General features: G+C 41.3%; 2 protein-coding genes across 2 annotated transcripts in view; one reads left to right on the top strand and one right to left on the bottom strand.

Moving 5' to 3' along the window:
• coq10b (coenzyme Q10B) overlaps nt 1–21149 on the bottom strand; it is a 32091-nt gene extending 10942 nt beyond the window's left edge. The window contains exons 1-4 of the mRNA XM_059966957.1: nt 20985–21149; nt 8194–8340; nt 7910–8102; nt 5341–5442 (exon numbers count right to left, since the gene is read on the bottom strand). Of these exons, the coding sequence (XP_059822940.1) occupies nt 5341–5442; nt 7910–8102; nt 8194–8340; nt 20985–21082 (540 nt within the window). The 5' untranslated portion in view covers nt 21083–21149. The remainder of the gene's footprint in view (nt 1–5340; nt 5443–7909; nt 8103–8193; nt 8341–20984) is intronic.
• A 140-nt stretch (nt 21150–21289) lies between these two features.
• The window catches only part of sf3b1 (splicing factor 3b, subunit 1), a 55398-nt gene continuing 49466 nt past the window's right edge, over nt 21290–27221 (top strand). Inside the window, exon 1 of the mRNA XM_059966948.1 lies at nt 21290–21353. Within this exon, the coding sequence (XP_059822931.1) occupies nt 21305–21353 (49 nt within the window). The 5' untranslated portion in view covers nt 21290–21304. The remainder of the gene's footprint in view (nt 21354–27221) is intronic.

The raw sequence follows: 27221 nt of genomic DNA, 5'->3' as shown, positions 1-27221 counted from the left end.
GAACAACTAAACAAGAAATAAGGGAAGTGAAGATAGAGTATGAAAGTAAATTAACACAAAATATAAAAACAAATAGCAAAAGTTTTTATAAATATATAAAGCTGAAGAGGGTGGCTAAAGTTAACATAGGTCCCTCGGAAGACAAGAAGGGAAAATTGATACTGGGTGATAAGGAAATGGCTGAGGCATTGAATGACTATTTTGAGTTGGTCTTCATGGTGGAGGACATGTCTAATATGCCAAAGAATGATGTTATGGACAAAATGGGTGGTGAGGACCTCGATAAAATCACTGTCACTAAAGAAATAGTGATGAGCAAACTAGAGGGCCTGAAGGTAGATAAGTCCCCTGGTCCTGTTGGGATGCATCCCAGGATGCTGAGGGAGTTGGTGGAGGTTATAGTAGATGCGTTGGTAATCATTTACCAAAACTCTCTAGACTCTGGGCAGATCCCGGTGGATTGGAAGACAGCAAATGTCACACCACTTTTTAAAAAAGGATGTAGGCAAAAATTGGTATAAATGGATGTTTCTCCAGTTGTCAGTCGGTGGTGACTGGGGTGCCGCAGGGGGCGGTGCTAGGCCTGCAGCTGTTTACCATTTATGTTGATAATTGGAAGAGGGGACTGAGTGTAGCGTAGCAAAATTTGCTGATTACTCTAAACTGAGTGGAAAAGCAAATTGTACATAAGATGTGGAGAGTCTGCAGAGGGATAAAATTAGGTTAAGTGAATGGGCCAAAGGGTGGCAGATGGAATACAATGTCGGTAAATGCGAGATCATCCACTTTGGAAGGAATAGAAGAGCAGATTATTATATAAATGGTGACAGATTGCAGCATGATGTTGTGCAGAGGGACATGGGATTGCTTGCTCATGAATCGCAAAAAGTTGGTTTGCAGGTACAACAGGGTATTAAAGAAGGTAAATGGAATGTAGGCCTTCGCTGCTAGAGGGATTGAATTCAAGAGCGGGGGGGTCATGCTGCAACTGTACAGGGTACTGGTGAGGCCCCACCTGGAGTACTGTGTGCAGTTCTGGTCTCCATACTTGAGGAAGGATATACTGGCTTTTGAGGCAGTGCAGAGGAGGTTCACCAGGTTGATTCCAGAGCTGAAGGGGTTAACCTATGAGGAGAGATTGAGTTGTCTGGGACTATACTCTCTAAAATTTAAAAGAATGAGAGGGGATCTTATAGAAACATACAAAAACATACAAAAAGGGATAGATAAGCTAGAAGTAGGAAAGTTGTTTCCATTGGTAGGTGAGACTAGAATTGGGGGACATTGCCTCAAGGTTCAGGGGAGAAGATTTAGAACGGAGATGAGGCGAATCTGTTTTTCCCAGAGAGTGGTGAATCTGTAGAATTCGCTGCCCAGGGAAGTAGTTGAGTATTCTTCACTAAATATATTTAAGATACAGTTAGATAGATTTTTACATAGTACGGGAATTAAGGGTTGGGGGAAAAGGCAGGCAGATGGAGCTGAGTTTACAGACAGATAAGCCATGATCTTATTGAATGGTGGGGTAGGCTCATTGGGCTGGATGGCCTACTTCTGCTCCTATTTCTTATGTAACTTGATGTTATCATTTCAGAGGATCTGTCCTGGTCCATCACATGTGTCATTACAGGGAATATACAGTAGCACCTCTATTTTCTTAGAAGTTTGCGCAGATTCAGCATTCTATCTAAAAATCTGCTAAACATCTATAGATGTGTGGTGGAGAGTACACTGACTGGTTGCATCATAACCTGGTATGGAGACACCTATACAGTACCCTTGTACAGAAAAGCCTACACAAAGAAGCGGATACAGCCTAGTTCAAAGGTAAAGCCCTCCCCACCATTAAGCACATTACACAGAGTGCTGCAGCAAGAAAGCCGCATCCATCAAAGATCCCCACAAATCAGGCCATGCTCTGTTGCTGCCATCAGGAGGTAGTACCTCAGGAACCGCATGACCAAGTTCAAGTATAGTTATTATCCCTCAACCATCAGGCTTTTGAACCACAGAGGATAACTTCACTCGTCCCAGCACTGAACTATTCCTACAATGTATGGACTTTACTTACAAAGACTCTTCATCTCATGTTCACGATACTTAAAGCTTATTTATCTGTTCTTATTTTTGTTCCCTTCATTTGGAATTAGCACATTGGCTGTTGTCCATCATGTCGGGTACAGTCTTTTATTGATTCTATTGTGTTTCTTGTACTTACTGCGATTGCCCACATGAAAATGAATCTCGGGGTAGTACATGGTGACATACTGTATATATACTTTGATAATAAATTTACTTTGAATACTGAGCAGCATTAAAGTATAATTTTAAAAAGATGTGTTTTATATACTTAATGGAGTCCTGACCTCAAGATTGTAGTAATATTTACTAAAATTTTAAATAGGTCATCACTTATGTTAGGATAAACAGCAGCTGGATTGAGAGTAAGTTCATTGGTTGTGGTACTTCTCATCACTGTTACTCCAAAGCTACACACACAGCTTCCTCCCACCATAAGTGTCTCAATGACGACATGTGGCATTAATATGAAAACAAAAAGTTGCTTCTCATAGCTAGAAACAAATTTCAATTGTGGGTAATACTTTTCTTCTGCTAATTTGATCAGCAGGGACTTGTTGGGAAATAGTGGCTACTTTCATCCATTGCCAAGTCAAAGTTGGAAACATTAAATGTGCACCTGCCACATTAACCAGAGGGTAATCCACAGTTCATAGACAAACTGCATTTAAAACCTAGAATTTAAATTTAAACCAATTTAAATATACTGGGAGGTCCCACAACCCCACTCGCCCTTCAATTTCTGTTAACCATCCAGATGCAGTTACTATGGTTTGGTGCCCTTTAGTATTCTGGCTTTCAGAATTCCATGCAAGACTACAACACCAAGAAGAGGAGATACCATCACAACCCAGTGGTAGTGATAGCAGATTGTTTAATTGGGGGCACAGACAGGCATTTAGTGGTCAAGAGTGCACCTGCAGGATGGTGTGTTACCTTGCTGATGACAGGGTAAATGATGTCTCTGAGTGGGCACAAGCCATCCTGAGAGGAAGGGCAGCCAGAAGCCAGTCAACATCGGTTTTAATGACATGGGGAAGAAAAGGGACGAGGTTCTGCAAAGCGAAGTTAGGGAACTAGGCAGAAAGTTGCAAAGCAGTATTTCCAGGAATGTAATCCCTAGATTACTCCCATACAGTCACATGCTCATGAAGCAAGAAATGAGAAGGTAGTACAGTTGAATGGATGGCTCACAGGCTGGTGGAGAACACAAAGCTATAGATATCCGAATTTTGGGCTCTCTTCCAGGGCAGGTGGAAAATATACAAGGATGGCTGTGCCTAAACTGGAGGGGCAGCAATATTTTTGCAGGGACAGGTTTGTAATGTTACTTAGCAGGATTTAAAATAGTGAGGCAGGAAGCTGGGATCCAGAGTAGTAAATGTGCAAGTGGAGAAAGTGAGGAGGAAGTAGAGGTTAGGTCAAGTAAGTCTAATAATAACAGGAAGGGCTAGTTAGCAAATACAGTGGAAATGACAGTTTGAAGTGTTTTTATTTTAATGCAAGGAGTGTAACGGACAAGGCAGTGGATCTAAGAGTCTAGATTGCCATGGAACTATGATGTAGCCATTACAGAAACTAGGTTGAGAGAAGGACAAGACTTGAATCTCAGTGCTCCAGCATTTAGATGTTTCAGATGTGACAGAGGGGAATATAAAAGAGGTGGGGGAGTTGCATTAGTGATCAGGGAGAACATCACAGCTGAACTTCAAGAACAAACATCTTGGAAGATTCATCCAGCAAGGCTGGAAGGATAGTAATCAGAATAGAGAAAGGTGATAGGATTATACTAGAGCCTGCCAATAGCCATCAAGATCTAGGGAAACAGTTCACGGAAAAACATTAAAACAACAGGGTAGTTCAGTGGCCAGTTTTCACTTCCTCAATATTGACTGGGGCTCCCTCAGGACCAGGGCTTAGATGGGGCACAATTGTCAGGTGCATCCAGGAGGGTTTAATGAAACTGAATATAATCCATCCAGGGAAGGGAGGGGGAGAGGGGGAGAGGGGGAGAGGGGGAGAGGGGGAGAGGGGGAGAGGGGGAGAGGGGGAGAGGGGGAGAGGGGGAGAGGGGGAGAGGGGGAGAGGGGGAGAGGGGGAGAGGGGGAGAGAAGAAATGGATGTTGCCTACATGGACTTCAGTAAAGCGTTTGACAAAGTCCCTCATGGTAAGCTGTTCCGGTATACAGGGCGAGTTGGTAAGTTGGATATAAAATTGGCTTGGTTGTAGAAGACAGGACAGTGATGGACTGTGTTTCTCTGAATGGAGATTTTGACTGCCAGTGGTCCACAAGGATCAGTGCTGAGGCTTCCTCTGTTTGTGACATACACAATAAATGATTAAGAAAAAGTATATGTTCACAGATAATAAGAAAATTGGTTAACTTTGAATATAGCAGGATGAAAACAGCGCCAGAGAGGTAGAAGAATCAAATATGACAGTGATATTGAAGAGATATTTATAGACAGGTAAACGAACAGGCAGGAGATAAAGAGATACAGACAACATTGAGAAATGTGATTAGTTAGATTGGCATCATGGTCAACAGAGATATAGCTGACCACAGGATTCCTGTGCTGTGTCGTTCAATGTTCCATGTTGCTTTTGGGGGGGAAGTTCCTTTAAGAGCTGTGAGTGAAAGTTTGATGGTCAAGACTGGGTGAATACACAAAATAGTTATATAGTATTGGACAAATGCTCTGATGGCACAAAATCTTTTTCAGCCATTTTTTCCGGAACAGCCTAGACCTAGTAAAGGCTGAATAACTTTGAATTTTAAGTTCTGGTCTGACACATTAACCCTCTGACAGAAAATATACCACATGAATTAAATGAGAAGACGGGGGGGGGGGGGGGGTCTCAAATTTGTCAGTGTTGTAATCTGCTGGAATTTACGTAACTGCTTAAAATTTTTAAAAAATCAAAGCAAAAATGTTTCATTTTCTCCCACTCTGCAATGCTAACATGATTTGGTAGCTGGCTTAATGATAATCAAAATTGGGTCTTGCCAATCGGACCAGTGGGTTTTATGATTTTTCTTAAAAATCAATTTATTAAGTTCCATTTTCAATTTGTTCAAACACTAATAATAATTTTAAAGAACGAATATTCTGAAGTCAGGGATAACATAGAATTTCCAAGAAGCTAGGTTGAATTGAACAGTTATAGGTTCTTGATTTCAAAAGGAAATCAACACTACTTCGCTAAAGTTAATGTCAATCTAAAATTAGAACACAAGCAGCAAGTTTCATGTGGCCTACCGAAAAGTCCACAGTACAGGTCCTTGGATATCCGGGAACTCCAGGGCTGAAACGCCAATTTGTCTCCAAATGATTAAACAGTCTCCCATCTGTACAAGATGCCTACAATAAATGTTTTAGCAAGAATTTCAATTTACAGGTAAAACAAAACTCAACGATACTTCAAGTTAGCACATTCAATTCTCATAAAACAAAACTTGTCCATGATAGGAATGCATTTAATGATTTTTTTGCACATATTTCAAAACAATTCATTAAGAATTGATCATATGGCACTTGGCATCCAGGATTCAATCCAAGAGCTAAAGGCTGGTGATAATATGGGCTAGAAGTAACAGCTAACAAAAACTACCATGTAAATTTCATAACTTGCTATTGAATTCCAGCAGTACATTTCCTTGGTTGCTAGACCAATGCCATAACAACACTGTGCTCTATAGTTGTATTTTCCAGGTTCTTTCCCATTCATTCTGGTTCCAATTGCAAGTTAAGCCTATAGAAGTTTATTCTGAAAATAAAGTGTGGATACAGAATAACCTGAAAAAGCAATTACGAGGGGTAATTGATAAGTTCATGGCCTAAGGCAGGAGGAGTCAATTTTAGAAAACCTAGCACATTTATTTTTCAAAACAGTCCCCTCCTACGTTTACACACTTAGTCCAGCAGTCGTGGTGCATACGGATCTTGGACCACCAGAAAGTGTCCACAGCATGGGTGATTGATAAGTTCGTGGCCTAGGGTAGACGTTGAGTTATACAGCTCGTTACATGCTCTGAGTGATTATGCAGAAAGTTTGAAGTTAATAACTCATGTCTTTCTACCTAGGCCACAAACTTACCAATCACCCCTGACATTAACTTCAAACTTTCTGCATAATCACTCAAAGAGTTGAACTGCACATGCATGTAACGAGAGCTGCACAACTCATCTCCTTCTACCTTAGGCCACAAACTTATCAATTACCCCTGCTGTGGACACTTTCTAGAGGTCCAAGATCTGTATGCTCCACAACCGCCGGACTAAGTGTATAAATGTAGGAGGAGACTATGTTGAAAAATAAATGTGCTAGGCATTCTAAAATTGACTCCTTAGGCCACAAACTTATCAATCATCCCTCGTAATCATGCTGCCATTGATTCTAGCCTATTAAATAAACTATAATGATGCAAGGAGAGGTGAAAGTAAAAATGTGTAGTCAAAATGAGAGGAAAGACTTCATGATAGTAATTTTCCACAAGGTAAACTGCAGATGTGTCACCAAGTAGAAACAGTTCTGGCACCAATCCTTGATCGTACAGGATATCATACGTGCAAGTTACATTAATGGACCTTGAGCTCCATCTGACAGCTATTTTGTAAGTGCAGTTTTCGGAAATCAAAGAGCAGGTCACAAGCCATTACTGTTGCCAGATAACAAGTGATAAGAAACTAAAGTCTATAACAAACAAGGGTCGTAATGTTACATTTTCCAGCTACAGCATCCAATTTTATGTTCAAATACTTAGCAATTTGATAGGGAGAACATTAGAAATATATCAGACACTCACACATACAAGTGAACAAATTGGATATCTGTCTAATGACTCTGATAGTAACAGAAGTGAAAAACTGTATCAAACAAAGAAGTTTGAACTTTTGCTCACTGTGTTGAACTGGGAGTGGGAGGGGAAAATGCAGGCTTCAATTCAGCATCGAAGAGGTGGAAAGAAATATCTCTGCTTTCTTTTCCAGTCTCTATTCAATTACTTCTATTAAGGCCAAGAATATTTTTCAATGTACCAGAAATGTACTTTTCTTGTATATTAGTTGTCATAGGGGAGGAAAAAAGCATCGTATAATGGTCTCAAGGAAATGGTCAAAATGAATCCTTGCCAAAATCAGGAGGTGATAGAGAACCCTGAAATAGTAATGGAAGAACTTTTACTTAATATAAATTTTTAAAAGGAAATGAATTTCAGACAGTACTTTGCCATGGGGTACCTAATATTCACAATTAATTCTCTCCAATTTAATTTTAGTTTATTGAAGTTATATGTCCTATAACAATAAATTATTTTTTTCTTCTGATTAGGTACCATGAACTGAAAATATTGGATCACATCACAACATTAACACAAAATAAAACTTTTTTGCAAGACACCAAGCCAACTCATCAAATTTATCTACAAGTGATACAAACCTAAAAAGTTCTGAACGTGATCACTCATCTGTGCTGCATGCTGGGACATTGAAAGATATTATCATTGGTTCAGTTACACCTAGGAGAAAGTGTTGTAGGGGAAAACAAAGGGATAACTGAATCATATCCTGATATTCAAAAAGCACTGTATAAATGTAGACATCGTGTTGGTGTTGCTTTTCTTCTGCAATATCTTCTCAAACCACACTACCTGGGTTCAGAGAAGCGCTAGTCATCTTAAACAACTGGTGGAATTGAACAGTATCCATCTCAATAAGCGAATAATATCTTTGGAAGAAACAAGGCAATGACAATATAGGGCCATTTAAATCTCAATTGTTTTAAATTCATGTTAAATAGAAGCCACCAAACTTCAAAACTGAACTTTACCTTAACTAAATGTGGTCGTACCAGGGTCACAACAGACGTGTATCGTTCAACTATTGGTGGAAATCCTACTTCTAATTGAGCTTTCGCATATCCTGAGCGCTTAGATATGACATCTGATTTCTTGCACCACGGTACAAAATGCTTGTAGTCAGCAACACCAGAAACAACATTATACATTTCCAGCATGGAAAATCTAAATAAAAAGATAGAAATTCAAATGAGATTTAACACTAATGCTAGTAAATGAGAAAAAAAGAAACTTAAATAATATTTAAATGACCAACCCCATTACTCGTCTCTCAGAATACTCTTTCTTCTTGTTTATTAGAGGACCAGCAATGTTGAAGAAATTTCGCTGTTGTGCAAGGCAATGTCTTGGTGACTTGAATGTAGGAACTCTGTTCATTAGAATGCCACAAGAAGCTAGATACCTATTAACAGAAACTTAGTTATTAAATATGACAATGTGTATTCTGGTGTTTAAACAATTTGAATTTGACACATAATTATTACTGCACTAGACTAAACAAAATTAGATTTGGATCAAAATTTCCCCCTGCATATTATTTTACTGCATTTCATTCAGGATCCATTAAAATTCAAAAATGGCTAATGCTCACCATCTCACTTAACGTGAACAGAATTACAACTTACATACAACCAATGAACTGGGATTAGAAGTACATCACTTGGACTCTCCGGCTATCCAACAAAATCACGGCTGATTAGACTGCAATTTCAACTCTTCCTGCTTATCCCAAATTACCTTTATTACATAGTTGTTTGAAGGTAGCTGAGTAGTGAATTTACTGCTTTTCCAATACCACTCGGCATGGTAACAATGCCAATTCACAACTAGCTTGCCTTCAATGATTCACCACTGAATGTTTTCAGTGTTTCAACAGTCATTCAGAAAGTAGCAAAAAAAAAGTGAATCTCTTCACAACAGCGCAGTTGGTATGCATAAAATTAAAGAATAAAGATCTAGCACTGGGGAAGATAAATCATGAAAATTGTGGTAGCAGTACAATGTAGACACAAAAATTACTATAGTTACAATAAAATAAATAAATAGCGAGGCAGCATTCATGGGTTCATAGATCATTCAGAAATCTGATAGCAGAGAGGAAGAAGCTGTTCCTAAAATGTTGAGTTTGGTTGTACAGGTGCCCAAACCTCCTCCCTAATGGTCATAATGAAAAGAGGGCATGTCCCAGATGATGAGGGTCCTTAATGATGGATGATGCCTTTTTTAGACTCCACCTTTGGAAGATGACCTCGATTGAGGGGAGGCTTGTGCATATGTTGGAACCAGCTGAGTCTACAACCCTGTGAAGCCTCTTACAACTGCAAATCCAAAAATAAACAACTAATTATAATAAATCACATTGAGAACACGAGTTGTAGAGTCCTTGGAAGTGAGTCCATAGATTGTGGAATCAGTTCAGTGTTGAGGTGAGTGAAACCATCCTCGTTGGTTCAGGGGCCTGATGGTTGAAAAGTAATAAATGTACCTGAACCTCTAGGCTCTTGAACCTCCTTCCTGATGGCATCAGTGAGGAGAGATCATGACCTGGGTGGTGGAGGACCCCAATGGTGGATGCTGTTTTCTTATGGCAATGAAACTTGTAGATGTGCTCAATGGAAGGGAGGGCTTCTCCTGTGATAGACTGCTCTGTAACCAGTACTTTTTGTAGGCTTTTCCATTCATGAGCATTGGTGTTTCCATACCTGGCCATGATAGTCAGTCAGTCAGGATACTTTCCACTGCTCATCTACGAAAGTTTGTCAAAGTTTCAGATGACATGCCAAATCTCTGCAAACTTATAAGAAAGTAGAGGTGCTGCCTTGCCTTCTTTGTATTGGCACTTGTTCCAGATTTCATAACACTGCTGTGATATTCACCTCGCGGTTCTAGCATAGTATTTCTTACTCCGTCTCCAACACTGCTTTCATTTATCTATTAACCAGACGGCACCAAGAACATTATACTGAGAACCTTGGGCTCCATCCAGTCACAGATTTTCCCTCTATTTTCTCAAACCTTCCCATCGTTTGCAACTTAAAGCCCTTTCGCTATCTCACTAATCCAGGACCTACAAAGGGTCATAAAGAATATTCAATTGTTTCTCTCTCCTTAGATGCTGCTCTCCCAGTAAGTATGTTCAGCACTATTTTTAAATTTCAGATTTTTAGAATCTGCATTTCTTTTTATCAGTACTGCTCATTGTTATGGAGGAAAGTCTGTTCAAAGTGGTATAAAGGAACTTTATCATTTTTATTTGTAAAGCTCTTAAAACATTCCCCATACTTCAAACATCTATGCAGATTTTAGCTCATTCAGATTCCATGAAGCATTTTAGAAAAAAAAGCTACTATTTGAATTACCTTTTAATGAATTTATGTAAAATTATCCAGATAGACTATTGAACCATGTTAATTCTTCAAACCATTATTGCATTAGCCATTGTAATTAAACCTCACAGAAATGAGCTGATAGCAAATTAAAATGTCCAATGAAAGCAATGCCAATTTCACCTGTATACTAAGTGAAGTTTGCGTCAAGGTTAAAATCAATCATTGAAGTCATAACTGAATTGCAAGCTAATTTGCACAAGATGACGACCAAATAAAATAAATATAGCAACGTTTGACATCTACGATTCTTTATAACACAGCCATATGATCCAGGGCAAACAAAAAGAGCTAGATCACTAACTGAATAGATATGTGAAATCACTGAAGTGCTGCAAATGATTAATATTTATTTGAAAAGTAACATTAATCCCAGGCTCCAATAATTCAAGAAGAAGCTATGGAGATTATCAGAATGCATTATTTTAAGCAATCTGTTTCTTAATTTTTTGTAACTCTGACATTACAATGTTATCTGTAGGAAGTACAGTGACCTTGTATACATTTCCAAGGACCCCTTAAAGCAAGAGCCCAGGTACATGAAATGTTTCAGAAAGCATAGGAGATACTGATCTTCATTGCTTAGGGAATACAATGGAAGTGCAGGATGTTGCAGACATTAATTAGGCTACAGATGAAATGCTGCATGCATTTAAGGTCACCACACCATAAGAAGGTTATGATTGCACTGGTGAGGGTGCAGAAAAGGCTAACCAGGATATTACCAGGATGGAGTATTTCAGCTATGAAGATCCTTTAACCAAAGAAGACTGACAGGACCGAGATGAGGTACACAAATTTGAGGCGTACTGATGGGTGACTAAGATATTATTCCTTGTGGTAGAAGTATTATAACCAGAGGACATAGATAGTGAATTTTAAAGATTTAGTTCCCTCCTACCAAGAGCATCACTGAAATCTAAAACACATAAACTGAAACAGACATCTCACAATATTTTAGAAGTGCTTAGATGATGAGCTATTAAAATACCACTGCGGAGACAATGGGATGAGGGCTAGAAATTGGGTACTAGTGTAGACATTGATGGCTGTCATGGACTGGGTGGGCTAAACAACCAGTTCCATACAATATGCCTCTACAAGGTCAGATTAGTAAATTGGTTTATTATTGTCAGGCGTACTGAAATATGAAAGTTTTGCATGCCTTCCCCACAGATCATTTCACCACGTAGGTACATCAAGGTAGTTCAAGGGAAAAGCAATAACAAAATGCACAATAAAGCACTACAGTTACATAGGAAGTGCAGTGCAGAGAGGCAATGTGCAAGGCCATGACAAGGTAGGTTGTACAGACAAGAGTCTACATGTATGTTCCAAATATATTTTACAACAGATCCTGATGAGCTTTTTCCACTCCTGGCCCTCAATTTTCTCCAGGTATCCAGCATTGAAACACCAGACACCACCATCTAGTAAGCCTCAGCAACCAATGGAATAGTCTTGACACACTGCCATGACCTTTGCTCCATAACCCCTCTACAGCCAATTCTTCAGATGAAACAAACTGCTGGGGGGGGGGGGGGGGGTAAAAAAGTCACAATATCCTATGTGATACCATGCACTTTGCACTTTACACTTTCTCTATACACTTTGGCAGATCCTCTACTTCAATCTACCTTGAGGTGTTTGTCCATTTTACTCCAACCCAACTGCTATCAAAACTCCCAAACACGTTTAAATCTGTAAAGGTTCCACACAATCACCCAGCCTCCATCTACTTATTATTCAAAATTGTCACCAACATGTCAAGAAAAGTTTATGTCTGGCCAACTTATTCCAGTACTTTAGAGTTACCAAGGAGATTCAACAAGGAAAATACATGCAGCAGCCTGCATAGATTTTAGCAAGATGTTCAACAAGGTCTTGCAATGTAAACAGATTTAAAAGAGTAAAAGCCTTATGATCCAAGTGAGAAGGGAAAATTGATGCAGTAGCAGGAAGGAGAACATACTGTTTGAGAGATGGTTTTACAACAGAAAGGCCATAAATCTGTAAACTTCCCAACTCCACCATTCAAACATTTAATGATTTACAGCTAATTGTAGGCCAGAGAAGTTTGAGGAAATACCTTTGACACATTTGGGGAGGTACAATAAACAAGGGAATACACAACAAAACAGAAGAAATAGTGTAAACACCAGGAAATCTGCAAATGCTGGAAATTCAAGCAACACACACAAAATGCTGCTGGAACACAGCACACCAGGCAGCATCTATAGGAAGAAGTACAGTTGATGTTTCAGGCTGAGACCCTTCGTCAGGACTAACTGAAAGAAAAGATAGTAAGAGATATGAAAGTGGGAGGGGAAGGGGGAAATCTGAAATGATAGAAGACAGGAGTGGGAGGGATTAAAGCTAAGAGCAGGAAAGTTGATTGGCAAAAGAGGATACACAGCTGGAGAAGAGAAAGGATCATGGGACGGGAGGCTGAGGGAGAAAGAAAGGGGGAGGGGAGCACCAGAGGGAGATGGAGAACAGGCAATGAGTGATTGTGAGAGGGCAGAGAAAGAAAAAAGGGGGGGATATAATAAATAAATCGATAGATAGATAGACAAATAAATAAATAAATAAAGGGGTGGGGTAAGAAGGGGAGGAGGGGCATTAACAGAAGTTACAGAAATCAATGTTCATGCCATCAGATTGGAGGCTACCCAGACAGAATATCAGGTGTTGTTCCTCCAACCTGAGTGTGGCTTCATCTTGACAGTAGAGGCAGCCATGGATAGACATATCAGAATGGGAATGGGATGTGGTATTAAGATGTGTGGCCACTGGGAGGTCCTGCTTTCTCTGGCAGACAGAGCTTTGTCATGTCATCAGGTTGTAGGCTACCCAGACGGAATACTTTTTCATGCCATCAGGTTGGACTGCTACACCTGCCCTTACACTTCCTCCCTCACCACCATTCAGGGCCCCAGACAGTCCTTCCAGGTGAGGCGACACTTCACCTGTGAGTCGGCTGGTGTGATATACTGCATCAGGTGCTCCCGGTGCAGCCTTCTATATATTGGTGAGAGACCATTTCTCAGAACACCTATGCTCTGTCCGCCAGAGAAAGCAGGACCTCCCAGTGGCCACACATTTTAATTCCACATCCCATTCCCATTCTGATATGTCTATTCATGGCCTGCTCTACTGTCAAGATGAAGTCACACTCAGGTTGGAGGAACAACACCTGATATTCCGTCTGGGTAGCCTCCAACCTGATGGCATGAACTTTGATTTCTCTAGCTTCCGTTAATGCCCCTCTCCCCTTCTTACCCCATCCCTTATTTATTATCCCCCCCTTTTTTCCCCTCTCTCTGCACCGCTCACAATCACTCCTTGCCTGTTCTCCATCTCCCTCTGGTGCTCTCATTCTCCTTTCCCTCTCCCTAGGCCTCCCGTCCCATGATCCTTTTCTTTCTCCAGCTGTGTATCCCTTTTGCCAATCAACTTCCCAGTTCTTACCCCTCCCCCTCTGGTCTTCTCCTATCATTTTGGATTTCTCCCTCCCCCTCCTACTTTCAAATCTCTTACTATCTTTTCTTTCAATTAGCCCTGATGAAGGGTTTCGGCCCAAAACATCGACTGTACTTCTTCCTACAGATGCCGCCTGGCCTGCTGCATTCCACCAGCATCTTGTGTGTGTTGTTAGAAGAAATACTGTAGTGTGGAGAACAAAGGAATCTTGGATGATATATCCACAGATGCTTGGAAATGACAGGATGAGTGAATAAAGTGGTTTATAAAGGTCTACAGGATGCTTCCTTTAATTATGCAAAATACAAAACAGAAGAGCAGCCAAGCTGCAGAAATTCAACCACAGCCCAAATTAAATGCACAGCTTCTCTGGATGTAGCTCCAACAAGAAAAAACACATTTACTAAACAGCTAATTTGAGTGGCACATTTAAAACACTCATTTACGATCAACACACTATTTGTTAAATGTATTGCACTAACTTGAAAAGATTCTTTGGGTTTCTCAAACTTCACCCAAGAAGAATGTGGATATGCCTTCACTAAACACTACAAAAACATTTCCATTTCCATGCACATAATGGACAGAATATAAAGCAGGTTGTAACTCAGGACATGGCACCAAAGAAAACCTGCTGTCATATCCTAAGAATGGCCTTCAACAATAACAATCATTGATGGCAATTCAGTTTTACTTCAAGCCATGGAAATTACCTCTGGTTAATTCAGCAGTTCTTTATGCCTAGTTATGCAATCTTAAACAAAGTGATCTTGGCAGTAACCAATCTGGGCACTGTCAAGGTTATCTTAAGTTCCAACTGTCAACAATACATTCCATTGTATTGATAATGAGTGGATTCATGAAACTGTAATTGGCAGGATTGGTTCGTCTTGCATTTTTTTTGGGACAGGACTAATCTGGTCAATTTTCTATTTTACTTACCAACATGTTGTTAATACAGGAATGGCAGTAAAATAATTTAACAAATGCAACTGTTTCTGGGGCACAAGCTTTCAGTACTACAATCAGAATATTGTTGGGTGTTCATTGACTTTTTTGTGTCAAGTAAACTGAACTGTTTTAAAAACTGGCATCTTTGACTGTGGGGCACTCAGAAATCGTCACATCAGTTAGTAGTAGAGGCTAGTTTGTAAAGATCCCAGCCTTCAGCGATTACTGATCAACTGAGGGATCTGGCATCCATCCCCAGCGGGGTTTCCTCCACACATTTGACAATACCAACAAACTTCAAGTGATTTCACATATGTGGTGAAGATTTACACTACAGTTTAGCAACACAAGCCCACTTTGTACTACAACAGACATTGTTTTAGGCTTTTGTTTGTTCCAAATGGGTTCTTTGTTTAAAAAAGTGCATAATTTGTTTGATTTATGCTTTTTAATGAATCTGCTTGTTTCATGCTTGGTGTTTCTGCAAATTAGTTTTTCAAGGCCACTTCCTTACAAATGCATGCGACTGTATTGCCATGAACTACGTGATAGACTATGCTAAAAGGCAGGGATAGAAATGAATGGAATGCTGGATGAGAAGTAGCATCCTGTGAAATAATTTTCCCAAATCTTTGCATTCCCTATATTTTGGTCTTGAAAGTTCGCATGGCTGTGGCCAGAGGTTGTCATTTTACATCTTAAATAGATTGCTTAAAGGTCCATCCAGTTTTATTTTAACACTATTGCAAGTTCAAAGGCCTTGCTAAAATCCATGTAGACAACATGCACCAGCCTGCCCTCATAAATCCTCTTGGCCATTTCTTCAAAACAAAATTTTCCACTCAAAGCCATCCTATCACAGATCAGTCATTGCCTTTCCAAATGCAAATAAATCTCATCTATCAGAATTCCTTCCTGGAACTTTCTCACTGCTCACTGGTCTGTAGTTCTCTAATTTGTGCCTGCAGCTCTTCTTAAATAAAGGAATGTCAGCCATCCTCCAGTTTTCCAATACAACACCTGTGGATAACAATAATACAAAAATATCTGCCAGTTCCCCAGCAATTTCATCCTTTCTACAACATCCTAGGATACATCTAATCATGACCAGGGGATTTATGCACCTTCTGTGCTTCAGGACTTCTAATCTCTGAAGTTTATTAAACTTCCAGCTATATTCCATCTGTGAAGGGTAGTGTCTCACATAGGTGTCTCAGTACAGATACCTCTCTACCAACAGAGAAGAATGTAAGGTACTCCTCAACACTTACAAATAAGCTGGAGGAACTCAGCAGGTCGGGCAGCATCCGTAGAAACAAACAGTAAACGTTTCAGGCCGAGACCCTTTGTCAGGACTGAAGAAAGGGGGGCAGGGGCCTTATAAAGAAGGTGGGGGAGGGTGAAATGTGCCAGGTGAAAAACCAATCAGAGGAAAGATAAAGGAGTGGGGGAGGGGGAGCAGGGAGGGGATAGGCAGGAGAGGTGAAGAAGGGGAAAGCACTATGGGTAGTAGAAGAAGGCAGAATCAAGAGAGAGGTGATAGGCAGCTGGAAGAGGAGGCAGAGTGAAAGTGGGATGGGTGAAGGGAGAGGGAGGGAATTACCGGAATTTGGAGAATTTGATGTTCATACCAAGGGGCTGGAGACTACCCAGGTGGTATATGAGATGTTGTTCCTCCAACCGGAGTTTGGCCTCATTATGGCAGTAGAGGAGGCCATGTATGGACATATCCAGATGGGAATGTGAAGCAGAGTTGAAGTGGGTGCCAACTGAGAGATCCTGTCTGTTGTGGCGGATGGAGTGGAGGTGCTCGACGAAGCGGTCCCCCGATCTGTGTCGGGTCTCGCCGATGTAGAGGAGGCCGCACCGGGAGCACTGGATGCAATAGATGACCCCAACAGACTCGCAAGCGAAGTGTTGCCTCACCTGGAAGGACTGTTTGGGGCCCTGAATGGTGGTAAGAGAGGAGGTGTAGGGACAGGTGTAGCACTTACGCTTGCAGGGATAAGTGCCAGGTGGGAGAACTATGCAGAGGGACATGTGGAACAGGCAGTCGTGGAGGGAACGATCCCTGCGAAAAGCAGAGGAGATAGAGAGGGAAAGATGTGCTTAGTGGTGTGGTCCTGTTGAAGGTGTCGGAAGCTGCGGAGAATAATATGCTGGATCCAGAGGCTGGTGGGTTGGTAAGTAAGGACAAGGGGAACACGGTCTCTGTTGTGGTGACGGGAGGATGGGGTGACCTGCTGAGTTCCTCAAGCTTGTTTGTACGTGTTGATTTGACCACAGCATCTGCAGTGTACTTTGTGTAAGGTACTCCTTCTCTCTACTAGCCTGCAGGTCACCTTTGGGCAAGGTGTAGCACCTGCTTAACTCCCCTCATCTGGGTCACTTGAAGCCATGGGAGCAGGTGGTGGATTCCCTATGAGCAGTTGATGCATATTATGTCCTGGTTATGCAACCACTAACACCAGGCAGAACCTCTGAAGAGGACTGATGGTCACTCATCTTGTAAAGACACTTCCAAGAAGGCAGCGATGGCAAACCACTTTCGTAGAAAAATTTGACAAGAACTATCATGGTCAAGACCATAGTCACCCACGTTCTGCAACACAGCACATGATGATGATGAGAGTCTCACATTTTGAGTCCACACATCCATGCACAGTAAGATATTATACACTTCTGGGCTACAAAATTAAATATTTCATTCATTAATGCTGACAAATCAAAATTGTATAAAATATTTTGCTCAAAGTACAGAATTCTGATGAGTTTATATTCAACAAGTACCAATGATCTCACATGTATCACCAAAGAAAATTGCAACTGGAATGGAAAATAACAGTCCAATACTCAACACAGCCTGGTCAAAAGCAAAGTGAAATGGCTTTACACATGCTCTTCTGGTATGAGAATTAAGGAGAAAATGTGGATATAATCTATTCTTATTATTGCCTAATGAATACTCAAGCCAGAAGATTCAATACAATGGAACCGAAGCACTTATTAATTCTGAAATATCCAATCCATTTTTTTGTTTGAGGTGAAGAATGTCATTATTAGAACACAGAACATTTTCTATCCGAGACACCAAATATACCAAAACAGCCAAATTGTGAAGTAAAATTTTAACAACATCTGTTCGCTGAAATTCCTTCATAAAATATCACTGACTTTCCATATTTTGTTCTTTAAAAAAAATTGGATTACTCTTTCCCACTGCATCCCTTAGCTTCAATTATAAAAAATATTGTGTAATAGTAGATGACAGAAACACCAATAATGCGATCAACTTTTGAGCAAAATGACCAAAATTCATCTTTAACGAACTTTCAATCTCCACAACCACCTCTGCCAGGAGTCACTCACCACTTCACAGTTTGAGGCACTTATGCCATTGGAACCAAACTTTGTTACACAAGTAGAAAGAAACAATAAACTTATGAAAATGACACCACATGAAAAATGAGAATCACATTTACATTTTAATAACATATCCCATTCAGTCCTGATGTAGAACTTCAACTCAAAACATCAGCAATTCCTTTCCCCACACATATAAAGCTTGACTTGCCAGCTCATAAATGAAGGCAGTAGTTTTTTGTTCATAGAAATAGGTTTCTTATTAATCAAACTATATGCTCCAATATTCAATTGCTCAGTTCAAGCAGCTACACAGCTATAAGGTTGCAGCTTCCTTCCCCAAACACACTCAAGTGAGCACAGTTAATCTATTTATGTTGACATTCTCCACCTTACAACTTAACAGTTTGCTATTAGCAGCACTGTCAGTTGCTTATCAAGATTGGAATAATAATTTTATGAAAATAAGTGATCTAAAAATTGGGAATAATATACACATTTTACTAAGAACTGATCAGGATGAGAGCCATCGCACAGCTGTATCATGAGTAACTTTAGGTGACGATGCAGTTTTATTACAAGTCCTTTATTTTAATTGTTTGTAATAACTTATCGATTCTCACTTAAATTATTTCATTTATTTCAGCCCTTTGAACCGTGCTACCCAGTAACCCAACAGTTTAACCCAAGCCTAATCACGGACAATTATCTACATCTTTGCACTGTGGGAGGAAACCTGAACACCTGGAGGAAACCCAGACATGGGAAGAAACATCCAAACTTTCTTACAGAGGACATCTTACAGAGGAATTGAACTCCGACGTACCAGGCTGTAAAAGTGCTGTGTTAACTGCTACACTATTGTGATTATACACTGTGGTCGTTTACATCTGTTTTAAAAACTTAGTTCTTTAAAAATATGCACCAAACTTGCTGTTTGCATAAATCTACTGATGTTTCTGGACACATCATCAGTGATGTTCCTGGAATCATCGGGTGTTTCGGGTCTTTCAACATCATACACCCTCCTCCAGGTGACCCAGCCAGGGCTGATCAGACCCCAGCTTGTGTCCAGATGGCTAGCTACACTTGACTCCATGGCTCTCTTCTCTTGAGCCGCAGCCACCTTGAGGCCCTCTCTGCCTCATCGGTGGTACTGCAGATGACTCTCCTCTTCCTCTCTCCCTCAATGCCCAAATTGCTGTAGGCTCTGGCTAAGGAACGGGCTGTGAATCCCCTACAACCAACCTCCAATGGGAGACACCTTGCTCTCTATCCAGACTGCTGGCAGTTGCTGACCAGTCCTGCATACTTAGATAGCTTCCTTTCAAAGGCCTCTTCCAACCCATCTTCCCATGGGACAGTCAGCTCCAGCATCACCACCTGCTTCATAGACTCAGACACAAGGACAATGTCTGCTCGCAGGATAAAATATTATCACTTACTGTAGAGATAAATCACTACTGCATAAACAAAAGAAATCTGGTCTTCCCCCTTCCTTTCCAGTCCTGAAGGATCTCAGACCAAATTGTTGACTCTCTATGTCTTTCCATAGATGCTACCTGAGTGGCTGATTTCCTCCAACATTTTGTTTGTGTTACTAAAACCGGCTGATGTTTTTAGAACATACAGCAGTAAGACCCTTCAGCCTATGATGTTGTACTGACCTTTCAGCTTACTCCAAAATCAATCTAATACTTCCCTCCTACATAGCTCTCCATTTTTCTTTCATCTGGGTGCCCAAGACACTCTTAAATGTCTCTAATGCATCTGCCTCTACCACCTTGATAGCATATTCCATACATCTACCACTGTGTAAAAAACCTCTGACATCACTCCCTATATATTACTCCTATGCATTAAATTTTATGCTCCCTATTAGCCATTTATGTTATGGGAAAAAGGTGTTGGCTGTCCAATGTCTCCAATGAGGTGACCAGAACTGAAAACAATACTCCAAGTGTGGTCTAACCAGTTATATAAAGCTGCAACATTACCTCACATATCTTTAACTTAATTCCCCCCAACTCATGAAGGCTAACACACAATACATCTTAACCACCTTATAAACTTATGTGCAACTTAGAGGGATCTATAGATCCCAAGATTCCCTGGACCTCCACACTGCTAAGAATCCTGTTATTAACCGTCTTCAAATTCAACCTTTCCTGTCACTAAGCCCAGCTCTACATCCTATCAATACTCCATTGTAATCTGAGCCCACGTCCTACATTATACACATTACCAGCCTTCGTGTCATCTACAAACTCATCTAAGTAAGTGGGGTTTTTTTAAAAAAATTACAAGAAGCAAGAGTCCCAGAACAGATTCCTGTTGGACACCACTGGTCATCCACGTCCAGGTGGAATACGCTCCATCAACTACCATTTTGTAGGTAAGGCAATTCGGAATCCACACAACCTTGTTTTCTTGATCCCATGTCTTCTGGCTTTCTCTATAAGCCTACCATGGGGTACCGTTTATCATTATTTTGAATCACGTTTGAAATAAATTTAACCTGAACCATAAACTACTTCAGAAGCGACCATTACCTTTGTTCAGGCGAGAATGCTTCAGGAATATCGGAGTGACAGGGCTCCGATTACAATCACATGAAACTACCGCTGTTTAAAAGTCGCGCTGTTTCTCTCAGATCGTAACCTGACGATTCAAAGATCTTCGGCTTCCTTCGCCTCTGCCGGCCGGCCGGCGCTACCCTACCAACGCCTACAAACCTGATCTATGGAAAGCCTTTCACATCGAAAACCGAAAGCGACCCGCGAACTTTCCAAGGTCGGCGGCTCGAACCGAGCGAAGGGGGGGCTGTGCTTACCGACGTGTCAAAACGAGTGTAAAAAACTACCTTACGGTGTGCTTGGCCGGCCTCTCCCGGGCAAGGTTAGCCGGAAACTCGAATACATCGCACAGCACCTTCCTGAGAGGCCTACCGCTCCTCGCCATTTCACTCTTCGCGAAAGCCGCCAGCTGACGTCAGCCCCAACTTGCCCAGCCGTCTCTCTGGTCTGGCTTGGCCGGTCACGACCCCGCCCCTCGCACCTGATTCGCCTCCTCTGCGGGTGGGTGGTGGCCGGTTACTCGGCAACGCCAAACGTCAGTCCCATGACGTTGCAGAATTGCCTCTGGAAGGTTATGTAAAGGTTTTTGTCACGGGATTCGGCTGCGATGCTGGCGGTCGGATTACCCCGATACGACTGTACTTTGAGCATATATGGTAACTGTATTTAAAAATACCCTACAAATGTGATCGACCTTTATGTTCGACGTGCGATCAGAAAATTTATATTAAACTTTTTGTGTTGTACATCATATAATGTTCTTTGCTTAAATTGTCTCAGAGTTTTGAGGAGACAACAAGCTTTTGAATTAATAATTACTCAGTGGAAATCTGCAACGTTTTAAGCAGAACGTTTACAGAAACAGGAAAGTTGCAAGTGATATTACATCTATGTATTTATTTTAGATATACAATTAATTAATTATTAAGATTTGATCGGTGTTATCGGTGCCGAAAATCCACGATTAGTAAGTAATTCTGGAAAAGTAGGAATCTAGCATAATTAGTTTGAATCAGAGTCAGATTTAATATCACTGGCATATGTCGTGAAATTTGTTGTTTTGCGGCAACAGTGCATTGCCATGCATAACAATAAAACTATAAATTACAGAAATATGATGGTGGAGGGGAAGAAGCTGTTCCTGAAACGTTCAATGCGCATTTCAGACTCCTGTACCTTCTCCTCGATGATAGCAATGAGAAGAGGACATGTTCTGGGTGCGAGGATCCTTAATGATGGATGCTGCCTTTTGAAGGTGTCTTTGATATTGGCGAAGCTGGTGCCCATGATTGAGCTGACTGAGTTTACAACTTTTTGCTATGTTTCCTGTCCTATGCAATGGCCCCTCCATTCGACGTGGTGATGCAACCAATTAGAATGCACTTCATGGTCCAAACTTGCAAGTGTCTTTGATGATATACCAATTCTCCTCAAACCCGAATCTATGGAAAGGGCTGTGTTCAAGGATTCATCAATCAGAAAGAATAATCCATGATTGTTACGGCTTTATAAAAACAATTGTAGGTAGACCATAAGATATAGGAGGAGAATTAGGCCATTTGGCCCATTGAGTCTGCACCACCATTTCAAGATGTCTGATCCATCTTTCACCTCAGCTCCAGTCTCCTGCCTTGTCCCCGTATCCCTTCATGCCCTGACCAATCAAGAATCTTACCAACCTATGCTTTAAATATATATACAGACTTGGCCTCCAAAGCTGCCTGTGGTAATGAATTGCACAGATTCACTGCTCCCTGACTAAAGAAATTCCTCCTCATCTCCAGTCTAAAAGGATGCCCCCCTATTCTGAGGCTGTCCCACTCTCCCACCATAGGAAATATTCTCACCACATCCACTCTATTAAGGCCTTTCACCATTCAATGAGTTTCAATGAGGTCATCCTTCATTCTTCTGAATTCCAGTGAATACAGGCCCAGAACCATCAAACGCTCTTCATATGACAAGCCATTCAATCCTGAAATTATTTCTGTGAACCTCCTTTGAACCTTCTCCAGTTTCAGCAAATCCTTTCCAAGATAAGTGGCCCTAGCCTGTTCACAAGTGAGGCCTAACCATTGCTTTATAAAGTCTCAATGTTACACCCTTGCTTTTATACTCTAGTCCTCTTGAAATGAATACTAAAATTGCATTTGCCTTCCTCACCATAGACTCAACCTGCAATTTAACCTTCAGGGAATCCTGCACAAGGACTCCCAATTGGAGCTTACAATTTTTGTATTTTCTTTCCATTTAGAAAATAGACAATCCTTTCAGTTCCACCAAATGCATGACCACACTCTTCCCAACACTATGTTCAATCTGCCACTTCTTTGCCCATTTTCCTAGTCCATCTGAGTCCTTCTGGAGCCTCTGTCCTTCCTTAAAACTATCTGCCCCTCCACCTATCTTCTTATTGACTGCAAACTTAGCAACAAAGCCACCAATTTCATTATCCAAATCATTGACATGAAATGTAAAAAGAATCTGTCCCAACACAGACACCTGTGGAACATCACGAGTCACCAGCAGCCAACCAGAAAAGGCTCCCTTTCTTCCCACTCTTCGCCTCCTGTCAATTAGCCACTGCGTTATCCATGCTAGAATCTTTCCTGTAATGCCATGGACTCTTAGCTTGCTAAGCAGCCTCAAGTGTGGCACCTTGTCAAAGGCCTTCTGAAAATCCAAGCACACAACATCAACCGATTCTCCTATGTCTACCCTGCTTGTTATATTTTCACAGAATTCCAACAAATTTGTCAGGCACGATTTTCCCCTGAGGAAACAATGCTCACTATGGCCTATTTTATCATGTGACTCCAAGCACCTCAAAACCATATCCTTAACAATCAACAACATCTTCCCAACCACTGAGGTCAAACTAATTGGCCTATGACTTCCTTTCTTCTGCCTCTCTCACTTCTTGAAGAGTGGAATGACATTTGCAAATTTACAGCTTTCCAGAACCAATCCAGAAACTAGTGATTCTTGAAAGATCATTACTAATGTCTCCACAATCTCTTCAGCCACCTCTTTCAGAACTCTGGGGTGTACACCATCTGGTCCAGGTGACTTATCTACCTTCAGATCTTTCAGTTTCCAAAGAACCTTCTCCCTAGTAATGGTAACTTCACACACTTCATGACCCCTGACATTTGGAGTGTCTACCATACTGCTACTGCCTTCCACAGTGAAGACTGATGCAAAGTACTTACTCGATCCGCCATATCTTTGTTCCCCGTTACTAACTCTCCAGCATTGTTTTCCAGGGGTCCAATATCTACTTTCACTCTCTTTTATACTTCATGGCTCAGAAAAAAAGCTTTTTAATCCTCTTTAATATTATTGGCCAGCTTACTTTTGTGTTCCATCTTTACCTTATTAATGACTTTTTTTTTAAATTGCCTTCTGTTGGTACTTGAAAGTTTGCCAATCCTCTAACATCCCACTAATTTTTGCTCTATTATATGCCCTCTCTTTGGCTTTTATGTTGGCTTTGACTTCTCTTGTTAGCTATAGTTGTGACATCTTGCCTTCAGAATACTTCTTCCTCTTTGGGATGCATATGCCCTGTCTAATGCCCTTCCCATGGACAACATCAGTAGCATGGAGAGGGGAGTCTTGCAGCTTGGGCAACTGCCGGTCTTCCACAAAAAAAACCTTGCCTCGGCTTGCAAGGTGCAAATCCATGGTCTATCAAGACTAATGGAGGCCTACACTTCATACATACAGCCTGTTCCTTCCAAATTGCTTACAGAAATTCTGCAGTAATTCCTGTCAGTGTTCTTTTCCAATCAATTCTGGACAACTCCCCTTTAATGCCTCTGTAATTCCTTTTACAACCTCTCCTTCTCAAATTTCAGGGTGAATCTGATCATATTATGATCACTTGTCCCTAAGGGTGCTTTTACCTTAAGCTCTCTAAGCAATTTTGGTTCATGACAAAACACCCAATCCAGAATAGCTGATCCTCTGGTGGGCTCAACCATGAGCTGCTCTAAAAAAGCCATCTCATAGGCATTCTAGAAATCTCCCTTTTTGGAATCCAGCACCAACCTAATTTTCCCAATCTACCTGCATACTGAAATCCCCAATGACTATTGTAACATTGCCCTTTTGGCATGCATTTTCTATCTCCCATTGTAATTTGTAGACCACATCGTTACTACTGTTTGTGGTTCTGTATATAACTCCCATCAGGGTCTCTTTACCCTTGCACTTCCTTAGCTCTATTCACAATGATTCAACACTTTCCAACCCAATGCCACCTCTTTCAATTGAGTGTGTCCCCACAAAATCATTCAGAGTCTTCCCTAACTGGAAGCCCTGGATGAGATTCACAATCACCTGAGGGTCAGAGCAGTGACAGTCAGGTCTGGTGACCAAGAAAGTTACAGGAAGTCCAGGTACAGTCTCCAGAAAGTCATCACATGCAAACTGACAATTTCGGACCAAGTTATAATGAATGAAGGATGCTCAACACGTGTTGCAGGGCTTGACTACTATCACCTCCTACAAAGAGAAACCAGGCAACATGGGTGACAGTAAGGATTCGCTCCCAAATGGGCTCAAGGCCTTTTACACTTTTATGCAAGGCCTTTCACATCAAAACACGGAGATACCTTCACAAACTCCCACGGTCCCCGATGACCCAGTGATTTCAGTCTGAGGCTGACGTGAGAGCCTCTTTCAGGGGGTGAACCTACTGAATGCACTTGGCCAAGACAGGGTACCTGACTGAGTACTGAAGACTGGTGCTAAACAACTGGCTGGAGTGTTCACCAGTATCTTAAACCTCCCACTTCAGCAGCTACTTCAAGCCGACTCCAGTTATAATGGTGCCTCAGAAGAACATGGTAATCTGCTTCAATGACTATCGTCCAGTGGCACTTACAGTACATACAGTGTGATGAAGTGCTTTGAGAGGTTGCCAATGAAATAGTTCAACTCCTGTCTGAAGAGTGACTTGGATCCACTCCGATTTGCTTACTGTCACAACAGGTCAACAGCAGATACCGTTTCATTGGCTCTTCACTCAATCCTAAAACATCTGGACAGTGAGGGTGCATGCATCAGGATGCTCTTCATTGACTACAGCTCAGCATTCAATACTATATCCCCTCAAAACTAAGCAACATGTTTCAAGACTTAGGCCACAACACCTCCTTGCGAAACTGGATTCTCGATTTCCTCACTTACAGACCTCAGTCACTTCAGATTGGCAACAACACTTCCTCCATAATCTCCATCAGCACAGGTGCACCACAAGGCTATGTGCTTAATTCCCTGCTCTACTCACTTTATACCTACGAGTGTGAGGCTAAGCAGAGCTCCAATGCCATATTTAAGTTTGCTAATGACACCACTGTCAAAGGTGGTGACAAATCAACATAAAGGAGTGGGATTGAAAACCTGGCTGAGTGGTGCCATAACCTCTCACTCAATGACAAGCAGTACTAAAGAGATCATTATTGACTTCAGTAGGAGGAAACCAGAGGTCTGTGAGCCAATCCTTATCAGGGGGGAATCAGAGGTGGAGAGGGTCAGCTGTTTTGGTGTTATCATTTCAGGGATCTGTCCTGTATCAGTAATAAGTGCCATTATGAGGAAAGCACGGCAGTGCCTTTACTTTCTTTGAAGTTTGCAGATTCAGCATGTCATCTAAAATTTTAACACACTTCTATGTTTGTGCAGTGGAGAGTATATTGACTGGTTGCATATTGGCTTGGTGTGGAAACACCAATGCCCTTTTTATGGAATAGTCTTCAGAAAGTAGTGGATATGACCCAGTCTATCACGGGTAAAGCCCTCCCCAACACTGAGCACATGTACATGTCACAGGAAAGCAGCATCAATCATCAAGGACACCCAATATCCAGGCCATGATCTCTTGCAGCAAGGAAGTGTTGACCAATCATCAACTGGTCTCGGTTAGGCAATTCACTATGCAGCTCTTAATTTATCAAAGCTTGCACTGTATTGTCTCTGCACAAACACCAATGTAACTATGACCTCAGGCCAACAACTTAAAACATGAATTCTACGATTCCTTCTGTACCAACAGTCAATCAGATGACTTCTCCAATTTATAAATTCAAAACAGGGGATCTCCTGTTGACCAAATGATTGATCCTTCTTCTCCCAGCCCCTGGCATGGGTATCTTACTTGCGAGTTAATCTCCAGAGTTCTCACCCCTTTGCATTCAAAGCCCCTCATTCTGATACCCTTCCCTTAAAGAGTTCAAATATTGTGTTTCAATCTTGTTGGATCAAGGTCATCTGACTCCCATTGATGAAGCTAAGGGATACACAACTTCATGTCTTAAGTAACTTCTTTTGTTCTATTCAACTCTGGTTGAAACCAGTCAAATCAGCTCACCTAGACACCGGCTGTGATAACAGACATCCCACCCTGCAAAAACTCATTTCAGGGAGGTAGCACCATCAATTTGCGGGAGACTCCTGGAACTTCCGGGAGAGGTGGAATGTCTGCAATAGAATACCTCCTTAGCAGCTAGCCAGCTAGT

This window comes from Hypanus sabinus, chromosome 4 (assembly GCF_030144855.1).
Source record: "Hypanus sabinus isolate sHypSab1 chromosome 4, sHypSab1.hap1, whole genome shotgun sequence".
Lineage (NCBI taxonomy): Eukaryota > Metazoa > Chordata > Chondrichthyes > Myliobatiformes > Dasyatidae > Hypanus > Hypanus sabinus.
The sequence above is the reverse complement of the archived record's forward strand: the minus strand, read 5'-3'. Positions and strand labels throughout refer to the sequence as shown.